Source organism: Plutella xylostella, chromosome 21, assembly GCF_932276165.1.
Source record: "Plutella xylostella chromosome 21, ilPluXylo3.1, whole genome shotgun sequence".
Taxonomy (NCBI): Eukaryota; Metazoa; Arthropoda; class Insecta; order Lepidoptera; family Plutellidae; genus Plutella; species Plutella xylostella.
This window is the reverse complement of record NC_064001.1, coordinates 8,552,611-8,577,113: the sequence shown is the minus strand read 5'-3', so window position 1 is coordinate 8,577,113 and position 24,503 is coordinate 8,552,611. Positions and strand designations below refer to the sequence as shown.

General features: G+C 37.3%; 3 protein-coding genes across 3 annotated transcripts; 1 reads left to right on the top strand and 2 right to left on the bottom strand.

Moving 5' to 3' along the window:
* Positions 1–1,646: 1,646 nt before the first annotated feature.
* Positions 1,647–3,818, bottom strand: LOC105385404 (proteasome subunit beta type-3). The gene is made up of 5 exons (XM_048628611.1): positions 3,658–3,818; positions 3,185–3,390; positions 2,762–2,930; positions 2,117–2,245; positions 1,647–1,811 (listed from the first exon to the last, which is right to left on the bottom strand). The coding sequence occupies exons 1-5, from the start codon at positions 3,658–3,660 to the stop codon at positions 1,701–1,703; spliced, it is 618 nt and encodes a 205-aa protein (XP_048484568.1). The 5' UTR covers positions 3,661–3,818; the 3' UTR covers positions 1,647–1,700.
* A 301-nt stretch (positions 3,819–4,119) lies between these two features.
* On the bottom strand, positions 4,120–5,406 carry LOC105385403 (beta-ureidopropionase-like). Its single transcript, XM_038115960.2, has one exon. The coding sequence runs from the start codon at positions 5,247–5,249 to the stop codon at positions 4,143–4,145; it is 1,107 nt and encodes a 368-aa protein (XP_037971888.2). The 5' UTR covers positions 5,250–5,406; the 3' UTR covers positions 4,120–4,142.
* Positions 5,407–6,009: 603 nt separating this feature from the next.
* LOC105385402 (beta-ureidopropionase) lies at positions 6,010–7,426 on the top strand. Its single transcript, XM_038115959.2, has one exon. It carries the CDS (start codon positions 6,121–6,123, stop codon positions 7,291–7,293), a length of 1,173 nt encoding a protein of 390 aa, XP_037971887.2. The 5' UTR covers positions 6,010–6,120; the 3' UTR covers positions 7,294–7,426.
* Positions 7,427–24,503: the final 17,077 nt, after the last annotated feature.

Here is a 24,503-nt window from a genome sequence, read left to right as displayed (position 1 = left end):
GGTAAAAGAATGTGTTGATGCAAATAATTGGGAACATTACTTGACGAATTTCTTATGATTATAGCTATTTTATATTTTAGTTTCTTAATCCTTGGATTGAATGTAGTTGAACTTGTCACTTTTCAGTGAAATAGTTCAGCAATGCTCAGTGAATTGTGTAAGATAAACTAGGCTGAGTTGATTTTTGACCCCTCAGAACGGAACAGGAGTTATAAATTGAATGACGAACAGTGGCCATACATTCAGTCATGAAGCTCAGGGTGGCAATGAGACAACTTTTATCATATACTATTTTATGAAGAAAAAACTGTTAAAAAACTACTCGGCTCAAAGCGAGGCTTAAATAAATTGCTGATTGGTTACTTATTTGCCAAAATTTCATAAATAAACAGTATTTCGTTCAGCCCATCTCTAATTAGTTCATGTTTCTTTCGAAGGATACATTTTGTGATAGATATTGTTTACTTTTAGAATATATTTTTTTGGATTAAGATTTTTATTTATTGTAATCTTCGATCACTCTATTTTTGCCATCTGCATGTGCAAATAACGGGCTACTAGTTGATACCATCATAACAAGCGTAATCTTCTTAGGAACATGTTGGATGTCAGATACATGATTTCTAAACTCTTTATCGTCGTCCTATACGTTGCGTTTAGTTAATATGAATGGGCACAAAGGGTGTGAGTGGTAGAATAGAGTGATCACACAATACCCGGGCTAAGTTAACTACTAACAAGGGCGCTTCTTGCAATCCCTGAAGAATTATATACAGTCTGGGCAAAGAAACCTGACCCCTTTTCAGAGTGACAATGCTACCAAGATGATGTACGCATGTGTATCTGAACAATGTTAGTCATGAAATGATTCGAGTTTGTCATACTGTGTTGCCATTGTTTAGGTGGGTAGTGTATTTTTAATTGTGTTACTTTTGATTTTAGTTTTTTATTGTTAAACGGTGATGGACACCATGAGTTTAAAAGATGGCGGCTTGACTGGAAAAATGCGGATGAAATTGTGTGGAGTCATTACTAGACCATCTTTACAAAGCGAGAGATTCTAGCGCCTTTTATGGCTTATAATGCCTCATTACTAAGAGCAATGGTTGTACTGCCTTACTATTTCAATAATAAATTAGGATACTAGATTATATTTAAATAGTAAGTAGGTAAAGTTCTGATGGTTTGTGTGAATTAGCACACCGCCTATATTTCCAATCACGCCACTAACTTGTAATAAGTAATACCTATGATAAGATAGCTTCGCTACGAAAATAAATAAATTGGCATATAAACTACACGATTGAAACGTTATCCTCTAGTCTCCTACTCTTGTAAAGACAAAAATGTGTATGGAAATAAAATAAAACTTAATTTTTTAAATATTTGGTTTATAAAGTTTCTGCAATTATGTTTTTTATTCCGAGCCCCTTTCTCTTTCTAACTTCATAATTCCTGGCCTATAGTCGTCTATATGATGGAGATAAAGGACAGTAAGTATGCGTATCACGAATTTAGTCGGGTCACTGGAGTTTGTATGCTTTTATTAGTTTATAACGTTACCGACAGGGGCTTGCTATCGACTTGAGTCGACAACATTCGTGATTCGCGAGTGTAGGAATATACTACAAAGACAAACACCCAAATACTTAAACCACTTTTAATACAAAATGCCGAATACATAAAATAATAACGTTAACCTAGTCCATCCGTGTCTTGACGTGTTTCTCGGTGATCTTGTCCTTCTCTATGATGTAGACCACGGCGCCCCACCCGGAGATCGCGTCGCGGTCGGCCGCGTTCACCAGCGCCTGGGGGTGTACACCGAGTTAGAGATATACAGGGTGTTCGGTATCTAAAGGTATAAAATAGGGGAGGGCAACTAGAACAATAGAGTGTCGATTGTCCATTCGCCATTGCGATGATTATGATGATGATCATTTACCTCCCAAGCCTAGTTTAAAAACGTTATAATAAGTAAACTGATTTAATTTTATAATTTATGGTTAGTTTTAAGAAAGTGTGAGTTCAACATAATTTAGGCACCAGAAGAGTAAAATTATGCTTGCTCATAACAAATTGATAAAATTAACAATTCTGTAGGTGTAAGTTTTACCTGTGAAATGGTCTCAAACAGGTCATCAGGGCCTAGGTTGGGCTCCCACAGCGCCTCACACATTCCATACAGCTGTTCCGAACACGTGCCAGAGACAACAAAGTCTTCTGGCTCATTGGGGCAGCCAATCTGGAAAGTCATTCAAGTAATATTATTATTAAATTTTAGGTTAAATATATGTAACATATAGGATGTTATATCTGAAAATAAATGTTTAATAATAATAATAATATCAAAGAAATCAGCACTAGAATCATCTTATTTATCGACCAGTAATGTACATTTGTAGATGGGCATCTCATAATATTATCACAGGAAAGCTCTTTATAAACTACAATAACATTGTACTATAGTGAACAAAAATTTGCTTGACAAGGTGTACTTAGAGAGCCAACTAAAAAAAAATTAACCCCCTGTATGTTGACATTTTAAAGGATATTATTTTAGAGTTACAAATTTAGTGTGTCCATAAGGCAGGCCATTTTGCAAATAGCTAATGCTCCTGAAGTTAACTTTGAAAATTTTGTCATCTAGACATAGCAAAGAATACATTGATAATAGTATTTATGGCTTGCGGTGAACAATATCAGTCAGGCACCATAGCATCTTCAACAGCTTTGGGGCTTACACCCACAATCAACATACCAGATCCATATTGCAGACATAGGGTTTCTCAGTGATGGGGTCCAAGCCCGCAATGACTGGCTCCACAAAGTATGGTCCAAAGCGCCTCTCATACAACAGATTGGATAACATTGCTGAGAAGGTTTTAGGTGTCATGGTGCGGTTCTCTTTTAGCTCATACAGGTTCATTCTGGAAGTAAGATATTGTTTGTTAAGAAAGCACAAAGAATTTATTAGAAAGCACAGAACTAGTGACCAGAGTAAATAATGTATTGCTGTTTGAAAAAGCACAAAGCAATGTTATAAGTTCCAATACTACAAATTGTAATAGTACCCCATAACTATGTTCGCAAACTGAAGAGCTTTGCCATGTTCTCTGAATAATTCCTTTATCACATTATCTACAGAAATAGTTAGATGAACTGTAATATTCGATTAACATACCTGAACTTAAGTCTTTGAAACACAGTTTGTGTGTCGGTAGCGAGCCCCGGGAGTCCCACATAGAGGGTGGGGCTCATTTGATACACTTTGGGGAAGTTGGTGGACACGGTCTGTGCCTGGATACCGAACCGCTTGTCGGTGGCGATGGCCACGCAGTCCTTCCCTTTCATAGCTACTACCGCACCTCCATTGTACGCTAAGATCGACTGAAATGTAAGTAAATTAGTTTAAATGATGGTATGAGAGGACAAGGACATTGGGCTTTTCCGTGCATTATTCGAGGATTTAGTGTGTAATCTAAATCTTAATCTAATGATACATTAGTAGAAACATCATAGAAAATAAAGAAAAACATGAAATTTTGCTTTGTAATGTTCGGGACGCCAATATAACCAAACCTGTTTGGTAAATAACCAAAACTAAAATTTGGGTGGTGGTTATGTTGTAAAACGAAAGGATTGTATAAAGCTTACCATATTGTTGAATTATAAAACTGTATTATATTATACTTTCAGAAAGAAACACTGAAAATATTTTAAAATTACACTTCACGAAAAGCCAAAAATGACATATCATTCGGCGATTTGACGTTCCATTCTACAATTTCTAGATATTTGAACAGACGAATGGAATGGATTAAACATTAATTTAATTTAACATTTAATTTAATATTTAGATGGTTTAGTTTCAGTAACTTTTTTCTTTTATGTAGATTAAATCAAATGAATCAATTTAAACAGGTGCCTCATTAACTTCAAACATAAATTGGTAATACAAAGTTTTTATTAAACAGGCAAAAATATACGTGAAACGAAACGTGAAGTTTAATACGTTACAATTCACGCAACTACTATTTGGTTAACTTTTTGTTAAATAACTTCTAAAAAAAAGAAGGAGGAGGTTCTATAGGTAGGTTTTAAAAATAAAATAACTTATTAAAATTGGAAAAAGTATTTATTTATTTTTGCAATAGCACTTGATTAAGCTCTTCAGCATATTCATTCAGGCGAGAGGTCATGTTGAATCCCCACTGGTCCTTCACCTGGCGGCATAAGTTCAAATCAACTTCGGCTACCAGAATTCCATCAGTAACTCTTGATAAGCTTGGAGTTCTACACCCATTAGGTGCAGTCACGTAGCTAGAACCATAAAAGTTCCGTGATATTGACTTCCCTGGCTCTGTTTTTATAGTAAATTCTTCAGTGCCAACTCTGTTGATGCTGCAAGTGAAATAGCCATTTGCTACAGCAGCGTTTCTTGCCTCTATCCCCCAAAAAGACTCTCCAAATTCAGCAACTGTGGCGGAAGGATTGAACACCATCTCAGCACCATTCAGTCCAAACATAAGCCAGTTTAAGGCGTGATGTCTTCCGTAGCAAATGTTCACAGCGATTCTGCCATATTTGGTATCAAACACAGCATGGCCGAGGTCCCCAGGAGAGTAATATGCCGTTTCACTAAAGCTTCCTACGCTAGGAAGATGGTTCTTCCTATGTTTCCCAAGGATTCTGCCTTCTTCGTTGATAACTACTGCGGTGTTCCACCAAGTGCCATTATCGTCTTCCAAAATGGGTGAAATTATAACCATCCCGTGCTTTTTGGCCAACTCAGCTAAGAATAAAACGCTAGGGCCGTTCGTAGGTGATTCAGCGAATTGTGACCAGGCTTCTTTATCTCCTGTGCATAGGAAGAACGGCATAGCCCATGTCTCTTGCAAACACAAAATATTGACGCCTTCTGAAGCAGCGATTTCTATGAGGTTCTTCACTTTGTAGAAAATGGCGTTGCGTTGACTGTGCACAGGATTATCGGTTGTTAAAACAATTGAATGTTGCACTAACCCAAGTTTGACGACTCTCGGTGGTCTGGTATCTTCATTTGCGGCCTTGAAGGAGTAGCCGGCCAGTTGGATGCCATCCTCTTCACTTTTCCGAATAGCTTCATCGTTTAGTTTCAACGTACAATGGTCTTCTCTGCCGTAGTAAATGCGGTTGAATTCCTTTAGCTGATCTCCAGTTAGTTTGTCTTCAATAATATTTTTTATCGAGCGCTCTCTGTTTTCCATGTTCTTGGTTGAAGATATCGCGCCTCAGTACATTAGCCCGAGATAACGTTGTTTGTCAATGTGTTATTAATGAATTTAAATGAATACAGCTGCCTTGTTTGGTTACGTAACGTTAATGTTGTATTAGTAAACATATATAGCGCCCAGCTTGATAAATATGGTAAGTCAAGTAACAAGTCAGAAGTACGACGGGTAGAATTACCATGTTAATATTCAAGCCGGCTTACCTATTTGTATGGAACACATAGCAAAGACGTAACGTTCGATGTAGTGGCTTTTTTGCGCTTTTTGAAACTTTTGACACGAGATTCTACTCGCACTTGGCTTTATCGATCATTTATAATTCTGAGGATAGGTAAATAAATAAATATAACTACTTAAGTACCTTTAAATTCTAAAACCATTAAGTTACATAAAGGTATTATAAATAAACACTAAAAACCTTAATAAATAATAGGTAGGTAGTTACTTGAGTAGGTAAGTACTTCTTTTAAATATTTCTGCTAGCTTACAAAAGGAACAGGGTAGCAAACTACATAGCATCGGCAGCTTATAATACTTTTTTCATATTTCGTCAGAATCGTCAGTCCCAAAAACTAATAGTCACTTATTTGTGTCCTACCCCCTCTGATTGTTCTTAAATTTTATCATCATCGTAGGTCGAAGGCCGCCCGGTTGCGGTGCGGTGTGTCTGTGCGACATGGGCCGCATAGATAAATCAATTATAAATACAAGTCATTGCATTTATGTAAATACGAAAAGTATTTAAGCGCCCGAGCATTCCAGAAGCTCCAGTCTCGAACGACAGGTCTTCGGAAGAGGACGAAACTTTGAACTAATTGCTCATAGTTAACAAATTACTTACCTAAAAATGGATTCGGAGACTCAAAGTTTTGAGACGCTAATCAGCAACAATCTGTCCGGCAGAGATTTGGAAGAGTTCAACAGAATATACTTCGGAAGACGCGACAACCATGAGGTCAGAGTCAAGGAGTCTTCAGCAGCCGCGGCTCGCGAGGCCAACTTCGAGATCGCCGCCTACGCCTTCCCCGCCAAGAAGGAACACACCCGCCCACCGAGGATAGTCAAAGTGGGCATCATCCAGCACTCGATCCCCGCGCCGACCGACCTTCCAATCAACGAACAGAAGACGGCTATCTTGGAGAAAGTGAAGAAGATCATCGACGTGGCGGGTCAAGAAGGCGTCAACATCCTCTGCTTCCAGGAGCTGTGGAACATGCCGTTCGCCTTCTGCACTCGGGAGAAGCAGCCATGGTGCGAGTTCGCTGAATCGGCTGAGGAGGGGCAGACCACCAGGTTCTTACGTGAGCTCGCTGTCAAGTACGCCATGGTCATCGTGTCCTCTATTCTAGAGAGGGACGAGGCGCACGCAGACATCCTGTGGAACACTGCAGTTGTTATCAGCGACACCGGCAACGTTATCGGCAAGCACCGCAAGAACCACATTCCCAGGGTCGGCGACTTCAACGAGTCGAACTACTACATGGAGGGCAACACGGGTCACCCGGTGTTCGCTACGCGCTACGGTAAGATCGCTGTCAATATTTGCTTCGGCCGGCACCACCCGCTCAACTGGATGATGTTTGGGCTGAACGGCGCCGATATCGTCTTCAACCCGTCTGCGACCATCGCTGCTGATGCCGGCAGTGAGTACATGTGGAACATAGAAGCGAGAAACGCCGCTATCACCAACTGCTACTTCACGGCCGCGATCAACCGCGTTGGCTACGAGCAGTTCCCGAACGAATTCACGTCAGCGGATGGTCAACCAGCTCACAAAGACTTGGGTTTATTCTACGGGTCGAGCTACTTCTGTGGCCCGGACGGAGTGCGGTGTCCGGGGCTGTCGAGGAACAAGGATGGCCTTCTGATCGGGGTGCTGGACCTCAACCAGAACCGGCAGATCCGCGACCGGCGCTGCTACTACATGACGCAGAGACTGCCCATGTACGTGGAGAGCCTGAGCAAGGTCGTCGAGCTGGACTATAAGCCGCAAGTCGTTCACGAGAAGGACGGAAAGTAAAACTCACTTCCATTAGATTCTGTTGTAGGATAAGTCGCTACTAAATTTAATTTAATTATGTTATTAATTACTTACCTATACGATAATTGTATTTTTATTGCTCTCTATAAAAGTAAAGTACTGAATGAAATGACTGTGTTTTTATATAAATTACCTCATATACATAACTAGTACACATCAATCCTACATACATATGTTTAAAATATAATTAAGCATAGTTAATACCTACTTTATACAATTTCTATGTTAGTTAATTAAACTTAAAATATGCAGGTATGGTACCTAGATCTGCCACTCCTAGATTGGATTCTAATTTGCTAAATATTTAACTGCTATGTTTATGTAAGTATCTGTGTACCCAAGTAAATGTATGCTGCCAGTCTACTGATGCACCAGGTAGGTTGTAAGAATGTACGTGGAGGAATGTGTTGGGTTAGTATACTAAGTACTATTATACTACCTTGCACCTATGGCACAGATCAAATAAGAGTTAACTAGGTATACTTAGGTACTTAGCTGAATCTTACTATACTGCTGAGTAGGTGCATTCGCAGGATATGGCATGTACCTACCTATTAAGTACTTAAGTAACTACCTATATTTATTCACTAAATCATAGACCAAATTAGTGTATTAGTCTATGACCAAATTAAGCCCATTAACACACTGTTTAGTACATTGCCATGATAGATTATACAAATAGTTTGTGATAAAATAATTAGGTAGTTGCCAGATTCAGTATTTCGATAAACCACTAAGTATTTTATATTTTACCTTTTTATACGATCTTCATAGAACGGTAGATTTATAAATCTATGATACATTAGCTCTAGACTAGAGGGTCACTAACTCACTACAAACGTAAGGTTAGCGTAACATCGCTCTTAAACTATTATTATTATTTATTATTATTCCAATCAAAGAGTACTTACTATTTAACAACATTCCAATATTTTACAGGGTCTTTTTCGAAACTATCATCTCCTTTCCCCCTATATCTGTCGAGGATCCACAGCACTACAAATTGCGAAGAGCCGTGCAATTTGACAGTAATTTCGTTGCTCTCCGAGAGGTGTCACTAATGTATCTGCACTCTTCAGTGTCACGCCATCTACGAACTACCAACATATTCTTGCCGTTCTTGACACCCTTACTGCCGTGGTTATAGAGTAGGTTTTTATAGGTGAGTGGTGAAGAGGTGAGTTGGTGCTGAAGTCAGTTCTCTTCTAGGGTTGTTGCCCGTGACATCCATTATGGCATGATGCGATATGGCTGAGTGCAGGACGGGGTTGTGCCAAGCACCGGAAGTCATAGTGTTGCGGAAACTATAGAAATAGTAAGTAAGTAGGTAGGTACTTATAAGTATTATTTATTACTGCTACATTAAAGTATTTAAAGTTCCGAAAAAATATTCATGACATTGTTATGCATCAAATCTTGTAAGCTGCTATACCTAGGTACTTATTTAAATTATTTTTTTATAATAAATTACCTCTGACTATGCCCTGGGTTACAGTCGTGTCGTGACAAATAGGAACATGGTTGAATAACATAAGTGCCTACAGTTTTAGTCACATTCTCACAGTTTTCCCAAACAAAGTTACCTATTAGTTAATACCTAACTAACATTACAAAATTATAATTAATGCTTTGCTTTAGGCGCCCCTATGCTTTTGTTTCCAACTAAATTGCTTTGCCGTGAGAAAACAAAGAATCTTTTATTGATCACCAAAATCTTACCCCTCCGAGTTAACTTTATTATTTTTGTCAGTTTGTTTCTCATCGTTTGTAATTAAGCTGGTTTTATAAGAAACATGGAGGCATTTCCTTTTCCGGAGTCGGTAGATTTTAATTTTTCATTTACGGTCGACGGTTCCAATTTTTTCTACTAATTTCTCATTTAACTTGGATGTGCCCCAGGCCTCATAATTTAGCAAGCTATGTTTTGAGTAAGTAAGTAATAATTATAAGATAGGTATATTTGCTTTGTTGTTTTTATTAAAAAGCTTTGTAAGTCCCTACCTATCTCCCTAAATCATATATAAACGGGATTTCATAACATTATAAAGAAATAGTTTTACATTAATGTATGTAAGCATACATCAATTCATCTTAAATCATTTGTTTTGTAGATTAGGTAGGTAATCCAGGTAATATACCCAATTGGCAAACACCCTGTAAACATTAAGTACCAGAATGCATACTCCTTCTGTAGCAACACAATTTTAGCATAAACTACGAACCTTTTCATACGCAGTCGGGCTGAATTTTATAACTTTTATAAGCGACAGCTAACTTCACGCATGGACGCACCCTGAGCCAATAAAAAAACCTCAACATATTCAAACGACACGTGCAGTATCAGACCAAAACAAAATTGTGCTCATAAAAATCGAACACGTACACGGAACAAATTCGCAAAAGGGTTTTGCACTTTTATATTTTCGTTTCAATATTGCGAACAAAGTTTCGTATTTACCTACCTTTATGAATACCTACCTCTATGATACGCACAATATTTACCTACGTATTTATCTACGAAACTGAAACTGAAAATATGGAAACATTATCTACCTTGTTTTACTATCATCATCATCATCTCAATATCTAGCACTCTGTCATCGGCCTTTTCAATGCCAGAGGTCCTCGGTTCAGGGGGCTGCATGGCGTCCCACGCTACGTTTGCCTGTGTGTACTCTCACTTGACTCGAGACCTCGGTTTATTACTTATACCTTATCATCCCATTGCCACTCGACTCTACTTGCAGATTGTCAGAGCTTTTTCGGTAACCTTAGTAGTTCTCTTACTTCTCTTACGAACTGAAAACGCAAGCATACTTAATTATTTCATCGGTGGATCGGTGGTAAGTACTCCTTCCTTCACCGGTAGGACACATTGGTTGAAGACCTTACCTATATTCAGAATTGAATACCTTACCTACTATACAGGGTGTTGCAAAATTGGTATACTAAGCCGAAACCTACATGTGCAGCATGTTATATCTAAGCCCGAAACTGAAATCAGAATTTGGAAATTCGCTAAAAAAAAAAACCTTTAAGCAACACCCTGTATAGGTATAAAGCATTTCTCTAGGCAGAGAAAATCTAAAATTTTCATTCAAGACTCGTTATTATCTGATTAGGTGTCTACCAGTCACTTTTCTAAATCATTTGGAAAGATCTATCAACCCACTAGGATGAGAGACGAGAGTGACAATAGTGCTCAATGTGATTGGATCGACATCGACATATGTGCGGATTCATTTCCGCCTCCGTTCGAGATCCAACTTTTTTTACAGACCATACATTGAAAAATGTCTCACTATTACACGGACTTGATTTGACCGGGAACTGTGAAATGAATGGAGTACTTAGTCCTCAAAAAAAATGTTTAAGTTGGTACGTTGGATTGAGCGACAAAACTCATCAACTCATCATGGATATGTCGCAGTCATCTGGTCGATAGTTTAGTGAGGCTTGTTTAATCTAAGTAGTCTGGTCATACAATTGTATAGTGTCATTCAATGAACGAACTAGTGATTCAATCAAAAAAGAGATTTAACTAGCTTACTGCTACAGATACATAATATACTTACTAGATTACCAAAATGCTGTAATTACTCAGTAGGATCGAATATAAATAAATAAGTTTACCGCGCACCGTAGCCTCATTAGTATCTCTATCATCCCCTATCGGCCATGGACATCATAATATAGCCGCGACAGTTTTATAAAGTCTAGAGTTCTCCGTATAATCTGTTGAGCTATAGAAAACAGCAACTTTAAAAAACATCTTAATAAACTGCGTCCAAATATTTCTCATCGCAAAACTGTACCACAGTTTTCCCTATTCCACTCTGCGGTCGCAAATTGAAAAGCTCACTCCAAAAAACCCTTTAGTTGTCACGTGGGGGCTTACAATAGAGACCTAGGGCGCTCCCACACATGAACACATTCTGTATTATTTCACCACTTTCACGATTCCAGTCGCACAATTAAATTAAAACTGTAACACCCACACATAAGAACTATAAATGGAGGGTAAAAAAACGGGCAAATGTCGGACGAGTTTTTGTCGAACACTTTTTATCGTTTAAAAAATTTTGACATTGCGGAAACGGAGCGGAATACGAAAAATCTGTTGACGGAATTCATTTTAGCGCATAATATTTTTTGGAACTACTAAACCATGGGAAAATAGACTATTATAGGTATGTTATGCAACACATTTCACCATCGTTGTAATTTCCGAACCCATTCCGCGCCATGTTTGTCTGTTTTGGCGCGATCCATCATAACCTCAAAACGTTTTATTGAATTACGACCCTCTGAACTCATCTGCCGCTTCGACCCATCCAATTATTGTGCCCGTTCTAATTACTATTATTGCACTTTACACATTCATTAATATAGATGCCTGCGAGCTGGTAATATTCACTCTTAAGTGAAGGGAATAGGATGAATACTGTAAACCAGCAGGGGTGTTTAGAAATGACCACTTTTCATCTGATTGCTAATGGCACTTAGCTTCGCATTTGTTTGGAATGTGGTTGTTTACAATAGTTTGGATATGACTATGAGGATGATGAATGATTATATACCATTGCAAAGTCAGGGAAAATTGGTAAAACTTAGATTACCAGACCTCCCAATGGATGCAATTTGAGGACACTAATAATGGCTCAGTCAATGGAGAGGCACCTAAATAAGAATAAGAAGAATAATGGCTTGCCTGAATTTTTGGTAAGTAGGTACTTACCTAATTATTGATTTCAGTTTTTATTTACTGTGAGTAATGTCAACTCCGCATTAGGTACAGGATGAGATAGCCACACAGCGACTAACCCTCGCCAACAGCGGCGGTATGATTTTTGCTAAACTTTCGGGGGCAGATCACACCCGCGGGGGCAATACGTCATCGGAGGGGGATGTCATTGGACAGTTTAAATTTCGAATTATACACATAATCCATTTTGAAACCACATAGGTGCTCACTACAGTCTTGTCTTTTAATGTTGCCATTGGTTTTGGTACCAATCAGGTACTTCTTGTGATGTTTTTAAGTTTGAAATCCATCCATGTAGTTATTGTAGTCATTTACCAATGTTCTTTCACCTGCAAAGACATAATACACAACTTATAATGTTAGTGAAGATAGCCTAAAGACATCTAAGTCTATAAAAAAATGTCACCAGTGTTAGTCGAGCTAGTTTTATGGATGCTATGCCCTTTGCAGGGATCGGGGCGAAGCAAAGGTCGCGAACTCATAACCAAAATGCCATGACCTTTGTATTTGTAGCTGCTCCCTCGGGAGTGGCTTGGTGTTGCATGCATGATCTAGTTGTCTATGGTACCTGTAATATGTAATGAGGTTACCGTTGAAGAACGGACAAGAGAAGAACTCAAGAACTCGCAGCGCGGTGACCAAATGCGATAGCTGGTGAAATAAGGGGTTTTCAGCTTACCTTAACAACTGCCAGACATTGATTGATGCCATTGATGGTCGGTGCGCAGGGTGGTCCTGTAATAAAGATGTGCGTTTCTAAGACAAATTTTATTAGGAGAATCAAGTGTAAATAAAATATACTTTTATTACTGAACGTAGCATAAAGCCTACTTCAAATGCCAGTAAAACAGAAGTGGAAATTAAAATCCATCTCTAAACCTCAAAGCTTAATGATATCAAATTCGCGTTCCACCGCTACGTTTCTTAGTCTTTTATTGGGTTGCTAATAAAGCCGGATTATCTCTATAAATCGTGTCGCAATTATTGCTAGAACCATCGCTTCCAGCCATTAACTTTAATTCTCTGTAAGAAGCCACATAAAACAACCACCATACCATGACCCGCCACCCCCTGTTAACCCTTTCTAATCCAGATCGTATCTATGAAACTGTTCCTCTTTCCGAAGACCTCTCAACGCTGGTTGCGTCTTAAGATCACAATTGGTTTCATTTATTGGTGGGAACGGGAAAAGGGACTTTAAAGTGCAGTAATAAGAGTGCGGTTGTGTAAGTGAGTCGGTAAAAGTATGAGTGTTTCTTAGAGAATGGTTCTTGAAAGAACCCTTCTGGTGGGGGCAGGCATCAGATAATTATGAGCACCTGTGATACAGTTCTTGATAGTGATGGGCCGAATGTGGATTGAACTGAAGTTCGGCTTCGGCCGAACATTCGGTTTAATTTGTTGCCTTTGTAATTCTATTATACATGGTGGAATTTCCGCAGTAAAGCTCCCGAAGGCAAGGAAATGTAGCCGATAAATACTGAACAGGTTCATAAATTGTCAATGAAACCCCGAAAATACGAATACAGTTGTTCTATAAATTTAAGTTTGTTAATGACGTATTTAACTTTACTATGAAACAGTAGTTTTTTTCGCGATTTCAGAGCCATTCAAAAAGCATTAAGGCCAATTTCCACAGATCAGTGTTGCTTCAGGGCCCGCACTGGTGCGGCGATTTTCTGTGTCAGTGATAAGTATTCTTTCATACATGTCTATCCGCCATCCATAAATGGAGGATGATGGTTTGATGGAATTGGTTCGTAAAAATGTGGTATTTTATATGGTTTGTCGCACGCAAAGTATACATTGACTAGAAATATGAATACGAATTATTTGAAATTTAATTAAAAACAAAAAAAACTTTTTTCTAAATGATTGCATGCAAAGCTATTTGTATTTAAAAAAATAAACAATTGGTTTGAAATTCTATTTAAACAAATTAAAATTAGTTGACGTAAAAGTTTTCACCGAAGGGTCGTAAAATTATCATTGAAGCAACTCTGAAACACTGACACTGAACTGCGCCGGCACTGAAGCAAAACTGATATGTGCGAATCTTTACAGGTAGACTCGGTACCAGACAACAAAAACGTCTCTGACCAAATTCCACATTGTACATTGTACTTATTTCATACAAAATTATAGAAATAGGTGTGCCGAATGTTCGGCATTTTACACCGAATTTCGGCCGAATACCGAAGTTCGGTTAAACGTGCCGAAGTTCGGTTAAACCGAATGTCTACCGGATTTCGGCCCATCCCTAGTTCTTGAGGACAGAAAATACGGCGTCCTTTCAAAATTGTATTGCATGTCGAATTGATTTTGTAATTTGAGTTTGTGGAAAAGCTGAATATAGTACTATATTTAGCTTTTCCACGTGAGCTTTTCACCGTGCGTGCGTAGGTACTAAGTTATTGAGGGATAAATAGTGGCTATACATATATTTATAGTTTCAGAATTCTAAGTTATTTTTTACAACAAAGCTTTCATTATTATAGTATTAATGACGATGTGCTTATGAGGAATGATATTACTTAAGTACCTACCTATGTAAGTAAATTTAGTTATCTGGGTGGATTTCAACAAGTCCTAAAAAATCTTCATTTCCGTGGACTTTTTTATCTTAAGGTTTTTTATATTAGTAAAACGCTTTTATTAAAGTTTTTGTTAATGTTAGTGTTCTTACTAAATGGGTAGCAGATAAGTTAGAAACTGAATGAGATACAGATGATTAAAAATTTCGCGCCACGGCGATGAAACATGCGTTCACGGCAATGAAACAAGCGTCCACGGCAATGAAACAAAGGCCCACGGCAATGAAATAAACTTCCACGGCAATGAAAGAACTGCATACAATGGAAATGAAAGAATCAATCCACTGCAATTTTTTAAAAAGACTGTGTGGGAAACGCAAACTTAGACAGGTATGTATGGCAGAAATATTTGGATAGATATTGGAACGAAAGAAAGAACGACAGTATGTATAAAAAAATAAGAATATAGTATGGAATTCTCTAAGTAGTAGGGTCCGTATTGCGACGTATAAAACAAAATGTTTCATTTCACACTAATAACTATCACAACATATGATAAACCTTATCTATAACATCTATATTTTCATAAGGTATAATATCCAATTCGTATACTGTTCATTTTATGTAAAATTCATAAAATATACTATAATATGACATAATCTGTGCTGAATAACACAACACCGGCAAAACACCTAGCACCAAAATATAAAGATAGGTGCGGTTAGGTGCACATGTTGGTCAGCTAAGCGTCTCCCTACATAGCGCCAATAATAATAACGCAGTCAAAACTCCTTGCACCAAAACCTAAACATAGAGCGTCTCCCCATGTAGCCCCGCTTCGCTTTTGGTGAACATGTACACTTAACCGCTCCTCCTCGCTTTTCTCGTCATCGCACCTATCTTTAGGTTGTGGTGCTATAGGTTTTGATGGTGTTGTGTAATTTAACAGATTATGTGATATGATAGAATATTTTATGAACTTTATGCTTAATCATAGTATATTTTAATTGGTATAATAATATGAAATGTACATGTTATCATCATCAGCCTATAATCATCCATACAGAAAGAGCCCCCCCTTATCCGAACGGAGAGTAATTTGTAAAAATTGACGTTCATCAGAAAATTTTATATTTGTACGATGAATAAAATTTTTTGACTTTGACTTTGACTCATCCAATGCTGGACATAGGCCTCTCCCAAGGAGCGCCACAATACTCGGTCCTCGGTCTTCCGAATCCAGCCACTACCGGCTACCTGCCTAAGCTTGCATATTTTGACAGCTATGTTGGTAACCTTAGTCCTCTGACGTATAACCTCTTTTCTGATACCATCCATTAGAGAAACCACAAGCATAGCTCTCTCCATAGCACGCTGAGTGACTTTAAATCGGTGGACCAGTCCCACCATCAGTGTCCACGTATATGCACCATATGTCATAACTGGCAGGGCGCAATGGTTGAAGACTGTTGGATGCGCCTTTCAGCCTTCTTGTCGAAGTTGCTTCTGCCTAGCCGAATAGTCTGCCTCAGGTTGTCATATTATTGCACAACTTCGATAGTTGTCTCACGAACGATCACCGGCTCCGGTTTTATGTGAACATTCTACATGACTTTTGTCTTGCCCAAGTTCATACGGAGGCCTACACGGTGCAAGCAGCATTAAGGCCACTTAGCATCCAGCTGAGTTCCTGCAGAGATGTTTATTCTATTATATTCTATTCTACTATCTGTGGGAGGTGTAAGTACCTTCACCTGGCTCTCGAATGGGACCTTTGTGCAATGTGCATATCCCCAAGGTCTAAGCTGCCTTTCTAAGCTTGGACTATTTCCCACCACGCTGGTCCACAGCGGGTTGGTGGGTTCACATATTATCTAGATGTGCTAAATCTATAGGTATATATGCAGGATTCTTGACGATGTTTTCCTTCACCGTAAGAGTGATGGTATACATTGTATTTAAATTCAAAGGAACACATACATGTCAGTGCCGGAATTTGCACCCGCATCATTGGCGTGGGGAGCGGGCGCTTACCCGACTGAGCTACCACCGATATTATTTATACATAACGTTCATTATAATTATGTTGTGATTGTTATTATTAATGTAATATTATATATTTCGTTTTTATACATCGCGATACGCACCCGTTTTAACGCACTGCAAAAAGAGGTAATTTGACTAGTCCTGTAGGTAATGTCAGTGATCGGTATTACCTGTATTACAGGTAAAAGATGGTAAAGATATGTTACTTTGCCTAATCATACATACCACGGCGATGAAAACATAAGTCACGGAAATGAATAACCTGGCCACGGAAATGAATAACCTAACCACGGCAATGAATACAAATTATTTAACAAGACATGGCAATGAAATTTATTTCATTGCCGTGGCTTTTTTTTCATTTCCATAGCAAATATTGGCCACGGAAGCCACGGAAATGAAAGCATGGCGATGAAAACCAAGGCATTAAATATAAATAACTAAAAAAGTAACAACTATTCGAAGAAATAAACACTTTATAAGGTAAATATTTTCAAAAAGCTTTCTTTTGAATGCTTATTCTAGAAGACAAACTTAATTTTATAGAAGTTATATCTATCCACGGCAATGAAAGAAAAATTGTCCAGTCCCCAAAAATTTTACTGATTTTTACTATTGCGCAAAAACGCGGGCACCGATGAACCTCCTGCCACGTCTAGCAGTTAGGCGACACTTGTAAGAAACGATTAGCGCACTCAGAGGGGCACCCAAGTTCATAGGTAAAACAATATCCTTGATCATGTTTAGGACACGGCGATGAATAGAAGTTCTGGGACACATGAATTTTCACTTACCGTTCGTTATATTCTTTATATATTTCAATAAATGTATTCCGTGACAATACTTTAACTATTAATGTATCAAATGAAACTAAGTTTAACTATCAATACTCAATATTTTTTCATCAATGAAGAATAATACAAAACGTGGTTACGTGGGGACAGACACGGCAATGAAAGATTTGGAGGTTTAATATTTTATTCAAAAATATCCATTAATCCTATTAATACAATATTTAGTGCTACACATAGATAACTATTTCACTTAACCGGAAAAAAATATTAGAAAATTATAACTTGGTTTTTTAGTACCGATTTCATTGATGCCACGCAATTTTTGGCCGCGGGAAATTCACCCATCTACAGTAACTATTTATTCATTACATATTTTCTATATTTCTGTTACATCCGGCGCAGATCGTCTAACAATAAATATATTCATGCAATATTAATACTATGGTGGGTGCTCTGTCATCCACTGAGTACAACCCTGTGTGTCTTGCTGGTTAGCTGCACACCTTTACAACATTATCAAACTAACATAGGTAATTTTCTTCAAGACAATATATTTTAAGTAGTATTTTGCTCACAATTTATGTAATTCGGCACCCTTGGAACAATTAAATGGGAGGTAACTGAAAATCAGCGGTTTGCTCCTGGAGTAAACATCCACGCTGAGTTACTTCACCCTTTTGGTCCGCTTCAACACACAACCTGCTAAGTACAAACCTGTCTTTATCATAGCTACTATTTAGTTATAAGACTTATAAGTACAAATGTGTATATCTGTCATTGTGATTTGTTGTGTATGTAAGAAAGTGGATCAAATAAACGCTTTATCTATCTATCTATCTAATTAAGTACTGTAGAAACTCCGCACCAAAAAATAATAATATTAGTTCAATGGCTGGCAGTGCGCAGGCTGGTCTAGACCACTACTTCTAGGTCCAATACTTATTGGGAAGGTCTAGAATGACACCCAGTTCTATTAAGCTTATAGAAACTGAATTATAATTAAATTAAGTAGGTACTTAATCATTGGTTTTTCGTAACTGTAACAAGACCCCATGTAGGTTTTTGTGACCATGTCAAGGCGGTCTTATCGTATCTAATTTACAACTTCGCTCCAACCCTTTAGCGGATCCGAGACCTCCAGATTTCTAAACTTCCTACATTATACAGGGTGGAATTTGATCTGTGCCTCTCCCATTTTCAGGTCTTTTTTCAGCGACACACTGAGCATAATTTATAATCTTGCCAACTCTGAAATCGCCAAAAATCATCAGGTAAGTATTCCATTACTGTCCTAACAGCTATTGACTCTTAGGTGTTACTTAATCCTGTATTTTTCGCTTTTCAGAGTTGGTCATTTTTAAAAGGCTATTGTTTTACTTAAGTACTAAAGATATTCTTCTTCCTTTGGAAGTGAGTTTAATAAAGCGAGTAGCTCAACAAATTGGCAGTCACTCAGGTCTGATTGCGCCACAAAGGGGTAAGTTGGGGAAACACAGCGAGTGACACGAGTACTGCAGTTTAAATACAGTGAGGTTATGGCAGCTGGGCTGCTGTGTATGTTAAATATAAATATTATATTATATAGACAGATCAAAATAAAATCTAAGTTTGAGGGGTCCAATTAAGTATGAAACAGATTTTCAGAAATCAATTCAAATTCAATTTCTAATTTTATAATGGTTTTTGTTTCAAAAAGTGAAAAAGGGACTTGTTGTATTTGACTTTCAATTTATTTTTATTATGGTTTTTGAAAAGGGGTTGTTAAATTTTATTGAACTATTATCATGCGGCATAGGATCCAGCTTTTTCACGGAAAGCTCGAAATCTAGCTCATTTAATATATGAATGCTATACTTACAGTCTTACATAAATAAAAAAAGAGGATAATGAAAGGCAGAAGACGAACAAAACCCTCTGTACGTCCCATACCCTGCACTAGTACCAACTCAGCTGTGAATATCTATGCGGTCGGATACCTCGTCACAAAAACCTGAGGAGTTCAGGGGAGGGGAGAGGGGAGGGCAAATGTCTTTTTGTACGATTGTCTGATTAGAAATGCGTTTGTATTCAGAATGGCGACTCGTGTTTGTTTGAAAAGGAATGGGAGATACTGAGCGAGTTTGTTGTGAAGATGTATAAGTAATAGGTATATTATGTATGGTTTTATATGTTAGTTGTAGGTAATTTCAAATTGTAAAAAGAACAGCTAAGCCCTCTGGGGGCTCTGGGCGTACGACGATTATGAAATCCCTACAATGCTCAGAATAATAACGCCCTCCTTACCAAGACGATCGGATAATACCTAATACATCTACACATGTATAATACTTATATCAGAAAGATTATTTGTTAAGGCACAGTCACATATCATATCGAAATAGGTCAGTACATAAACATTTTCCAAAGTTCAGTAGGTAGATAGTATGCAAAGTGACTCGTGGTACCCAAGACATTACATAGAACTCGTGGGTGCTTACATGCTCATGTAATCTGTGCTTTTACTTACAACTAAAGTGTCACATTTCTATTTGAATTCAGGAAATGCAGTGAGGTAAGTGTATCAATTCCCCTTACAGTGATCCCACAGGATTTTGATACATTTAAGTTGTTTTTGTTTTATTATCAAATGCCTTAATTCTTCCCTTATTTACCTAGATGTATTTTTTTCAGGACGCCTGACGTTTTAGTGCCAATTTCTCCATAGTCGGTTAGAGCATAACCAGGGAGTAGTGGTTGACTTTTGACACATCTGTCATGAATTTTATATGGAGATGACGTTTAATCTGTACCTTTTTTTGTATTTATAAATTGTCTGGTTAAGCTTAACGATTATAGATTATAGGTACAAAGCTATTTACTTACTAATGTATATAATTGTAGCATTTTGAGTACCGAATAACAACCATTTAGGTTCATTAAATTACATTAGTCTCTATGAAACTGGGAGTAACAACTAATAAAATGTACTTTAGTTAGGTTTTAAGTACTCTGTAAAATCATAACAATATTACCTCATAATACATAAATGCATTGCTCTCCAGTAATAACAATAACAATAGAAAGTATCAACACCGCCCGATCCAGCAACACCCAAAATCTCATGCAAATACCTCAGCACAATAATAATCAGGGAAGTAAGCGATACGCATAAAAAAATATAAAAATGTAAAAAGTCGGGGCGGCCCGGGGGACTGGTTTAACATATCTAATGCGGTTTACGTGTACCCACTCCCCTTAACATCTTAGCGGAGTATGTAGCCTGCGAACATACCAACGAATCGAATGCTCGGATAAATAAGCGAACAATGTTCGCGGTGAAAATTATAGTGGAATTAATTATAATCACTACAAACTCAGTATGCAAAGTCGCTTCCTGCGTCTGTCTGTACCTATGTATTCTTAGATCTTTAAAACTACAAAACAAGTTTTTTTTTAATTAAGTAAATTAGATTTTAATTTCAAAACATACCTACATCTTAACTTTCTCTACACATTTTTGACTCTTCATAATTTTTTTCATCTCAATTTGTTTACCCACAGCCAACATTTTCATTTTACAACCTAACCATGACTTATTTTATATATAAAAAAGTGTAAACGTTCCCAGTCAAATCAGCAGGTAATCGCTAGGCACTGTTGACTTGTCACCATTTTTTTTAAAGAAGGAAAGCGAAAAATCTTGTTCTTTTTTATTTATTTTTTACTGTGAATTGTAATGTAACAATCTGTCGGTATGCGTTTTTAATAGATTTAGCATAAAAGGGGTTTTCACTCACGTAAATACGCAACTCATAAAACTCTAAATGTTTTTTTAAGTATTACTTTACTTAAGTACAAGTATCTACCTACCATATAATTTTCTATCACACACTATTGGTACCTTCCTACCTAAAACCAAACATCCATAAATCCTAAAACCCAAATTAATTCATCGGGTGATTCCCAAACAAACCTGTTAATTGTTACAATTAAATTCCTAGTTCAACCACTGCACCACCGATGCCCCTCACTCTTGCCATTTCATTATCACCTCTCTATCTATTAGAAATACGGTTTCGTTAGACTGTTTAAGTTCGTTTGTTTTTGAATGGCTATTTGGGATCTAGCCCCGGATGAAATAGCCTCGTGGGATTCCCGGGAATTTCATTAGGGGTCTGATTAGAATGTCGCGGCCATTGTCGGCCGTGAGTTATTGCGGCCAGTTCAACATCAACACTAAAAACTCAAATTTCCAAATCTATGTTTCTAAAACCAGTCAGCGTAACTGAAGTTATCAAAACTATAGCCACTTTGAATAATACCAATGCAGTAGGAATTGATAACATATCTACTAATATTTTGAAACTTTGCGCGTGCTACATATCTAGTCCACTTTGCCACATAATTAACTTATCACTTGAACAGGGCATTTTCCCAACGCAATTAAAGATTTCCTTGGTGAAACCTCTACATAAAAAAGGAGATAAGAAAGAAATGAATAAATACCGCCCAATAGTACTAATACCGATAATATCAAAAATCTTCGAAAAAATTATGTACTCCAGGCTCTCTAACTTTTTAGAGAGTAATAACATTTTGAAACCTGAGCAATATGGCTTTAGAAATAAAAAATCTACCACATTAGCAGCATATAACTTAATAAAGTATGTTACGGATTCAATGGACCGTAAAATTCCCGTTTGCGCGCTTTTCATGGACATGTCAAAGGCATTTGACTTTGTAGAGCATAGCATATTACTGGATAAGCTCTACAAGTATGGAATAAGAGGTAATGCCCACCAGTGGTTACATTCTTACCTGAGTGATAGGCTACAGTGTGCGGTCGTCTCTACCATAGACGCAAAATCAAAAGTTTTGACAGAATGTAGATCATCTTTCAGGAAAAATCTATTTGGTGTGCCCCAGGGCAGCATACTGGGCCCCCTTCTCTTTTTGCTCTACATTAACGACTTCCCTGATTCAATTGAAGATCCAATGATTTTGTTTGCGGATGACAGCGTCGCAGTTATACAGGGAAACGCTTCATCTTTTACCGACAAGGTTAATAAAGATTTAGTACAGATGGGAACTTGGCTAAAAATGAATAATTTAAATATAAATGTAGAGAAAACCAAGTATGTACAGTTTTTCTATCCACAAGGGACTGCACAACCATTAGAAATAGTATACGAGGGGCAACTCATTGAACGAGTTGAAAAGATCTCTTTCTTGGGTATAATACTAGACCAACATGTTAATTGGAAGGCACACTGTCAAATGGTGTGCACGAAAATTGATAAATATGTGTTTGTCCTGAGAAGGATTGTTAATATTTCCACACTAGAAGCAGGAAAAATGGCTTACCATAGTTATGTATGCTCCAATCTGCGCTATGGATTAATTTTGTGGGGCAATTCAACTAATATAAATCTAGTATTTGTAGCACAAAAAAAAGCCTTAAGAGCATTATGTGGAATAAACGACTCTACCGTATCATGTAGACCATATTTTAAAAAGCTAAAACTTCTCACTTTGTGTTCATTGTACATATTAGACATAACGTTATTTATAAAAAAGAACACTGGCCTTTTCAATCCAAAACCGGAATCTTATAGCCGGCGACTAAGAGACAGATTCAAGAACAAATTAGATCTCCCTTTTGTTCGCAATGCTACCACACACAAGAGTGTATATCTAATGGCTGTTAAGATTTATAATGCTCTACCAAAGGAAATTACGTCTTTAGCAGTGGGACGATTCAAACAGGCACTGTCCACATGGTTAATAAATAAATGCTATTATAATCTAGATGAATTTTTTAATGATAAATAATATTTTGACATGTTTTAATTTTAAGTTTTATTCCTACTATTTTTTGATGCCAGATGCAATGTATAATAATATAATATATTTGTTTTGTTTTATTTGTGCCATTATAATTATTTAAGCTATTTTTTTTTTGCATGTTATTGTTTGAAGAATAATGTCATTTGAAATTAATAATGTAACCATCTTTATGTTTATTTATATTTTCTTTTAATATTATGATTTTTAAATTTTGATATTGTACGCTTTGTTTAAAGCAGATTGTGCCTGTTCATCTTTTGTATACTTTATACATTGTATACTTGTCTAACACCTGCAACTCACCTGTGACCACAATCGCAATAAATATATGGTTTCAATGGTTTCAATGGTTTCAGTTGGCCAGTGCGGTTCAACTATGGCATTATTTTGAGAACATACCTACATTACCTACTGAATATATTTCAAATTCACCCATGATCCGTTCAGCAGTTATTGTTGTTATTTAATTCTATACAGTATACAGCTCAAAAGTCTATGAGCACCTTACTATAAAAGCCTCCTTAGGATAACCAGATCATTTCTGCGAAAATGAAGAACCGAAATTATGATTCTTTGTGAGGTGATTTGCTAAGTTTTCAAATAGTACACCATCTTATCTATGTGTATTTCAGGAAAAACTTCACTTTATATCACACATACTGCTGGTCTTCGAATGACTACGCACCATCCAAGAGCGAAAATGGCAATGACTAGGCCACAAGTTTCGAAGACCTGGTATCCATAGTCAGAAAGTGGCCTAAGAATGTAAACCCCAGGTGGTTCAAGGCTACCAATTAAATTAACACCTGGAAGTGTTACACAACGAGGTCCGAGAGTAAGGAAATTTATGGCCAGAGGACCACTTCTTGTCCACCGGCAGAGAAGGATGGAAGAACCTGGTGTCAGTCCCAAACCTCGGAGGAGTAACGGTAAAGAAAAGGAAGGAAAAACCTGGCAGGAAAGTTACTATATTAATGTTTAAACATATAAATATTTCCTCCGGAGTAGGTAAGTATATTCGTTTTTAATAAGTGCCACTTAATACACACATGGCTACGTATTTAAAATAGCTTAAACGTAGACTACAATTAAGTACCATTACACATTCTGACACATTAATTCATAATAAATTCACATTGTGCCAAGTACTGAACAGAAATACAGTCATTTCAGTAACGGTTAAATTGTCTCATAAATGTTGAAGACCAATAATTTCTTTAAACA

Bases quoted from the DNA above. Each gene is read 5' to 3' on its own strand.
- LOC105385404 (XM_048628611.1), bottom strand. The intron at 2,931-3,184 runs GTATGTTAATCG...TCTTACTTCCAG, and splicing joins TTTCAAAGACTTAAGTTCAG to AATGAACCTGTATGAGCTAA. The intron at 2,246-2,761 runs GTATGTTGATTG...ATGACTTTCCAG, and splicing joins ATGTCTGCAATATGGATCTG to ATTGGCTGCCCCAATGAGCC.
- LOC105385403 (XM_038115960.2), bottom strand. From the start codon at position 5,249: ATGGAAAACAGAGAGCGCTCGATAAAAAATATTATTGAAGACAAACTA.
- LOC105385402 (XM_038115959.2), top strand. From the start codon at position 6,121: ATGGATTCGGAGACTCAAAGTTTTGAGACGCTAATCAGCAACAATCTG.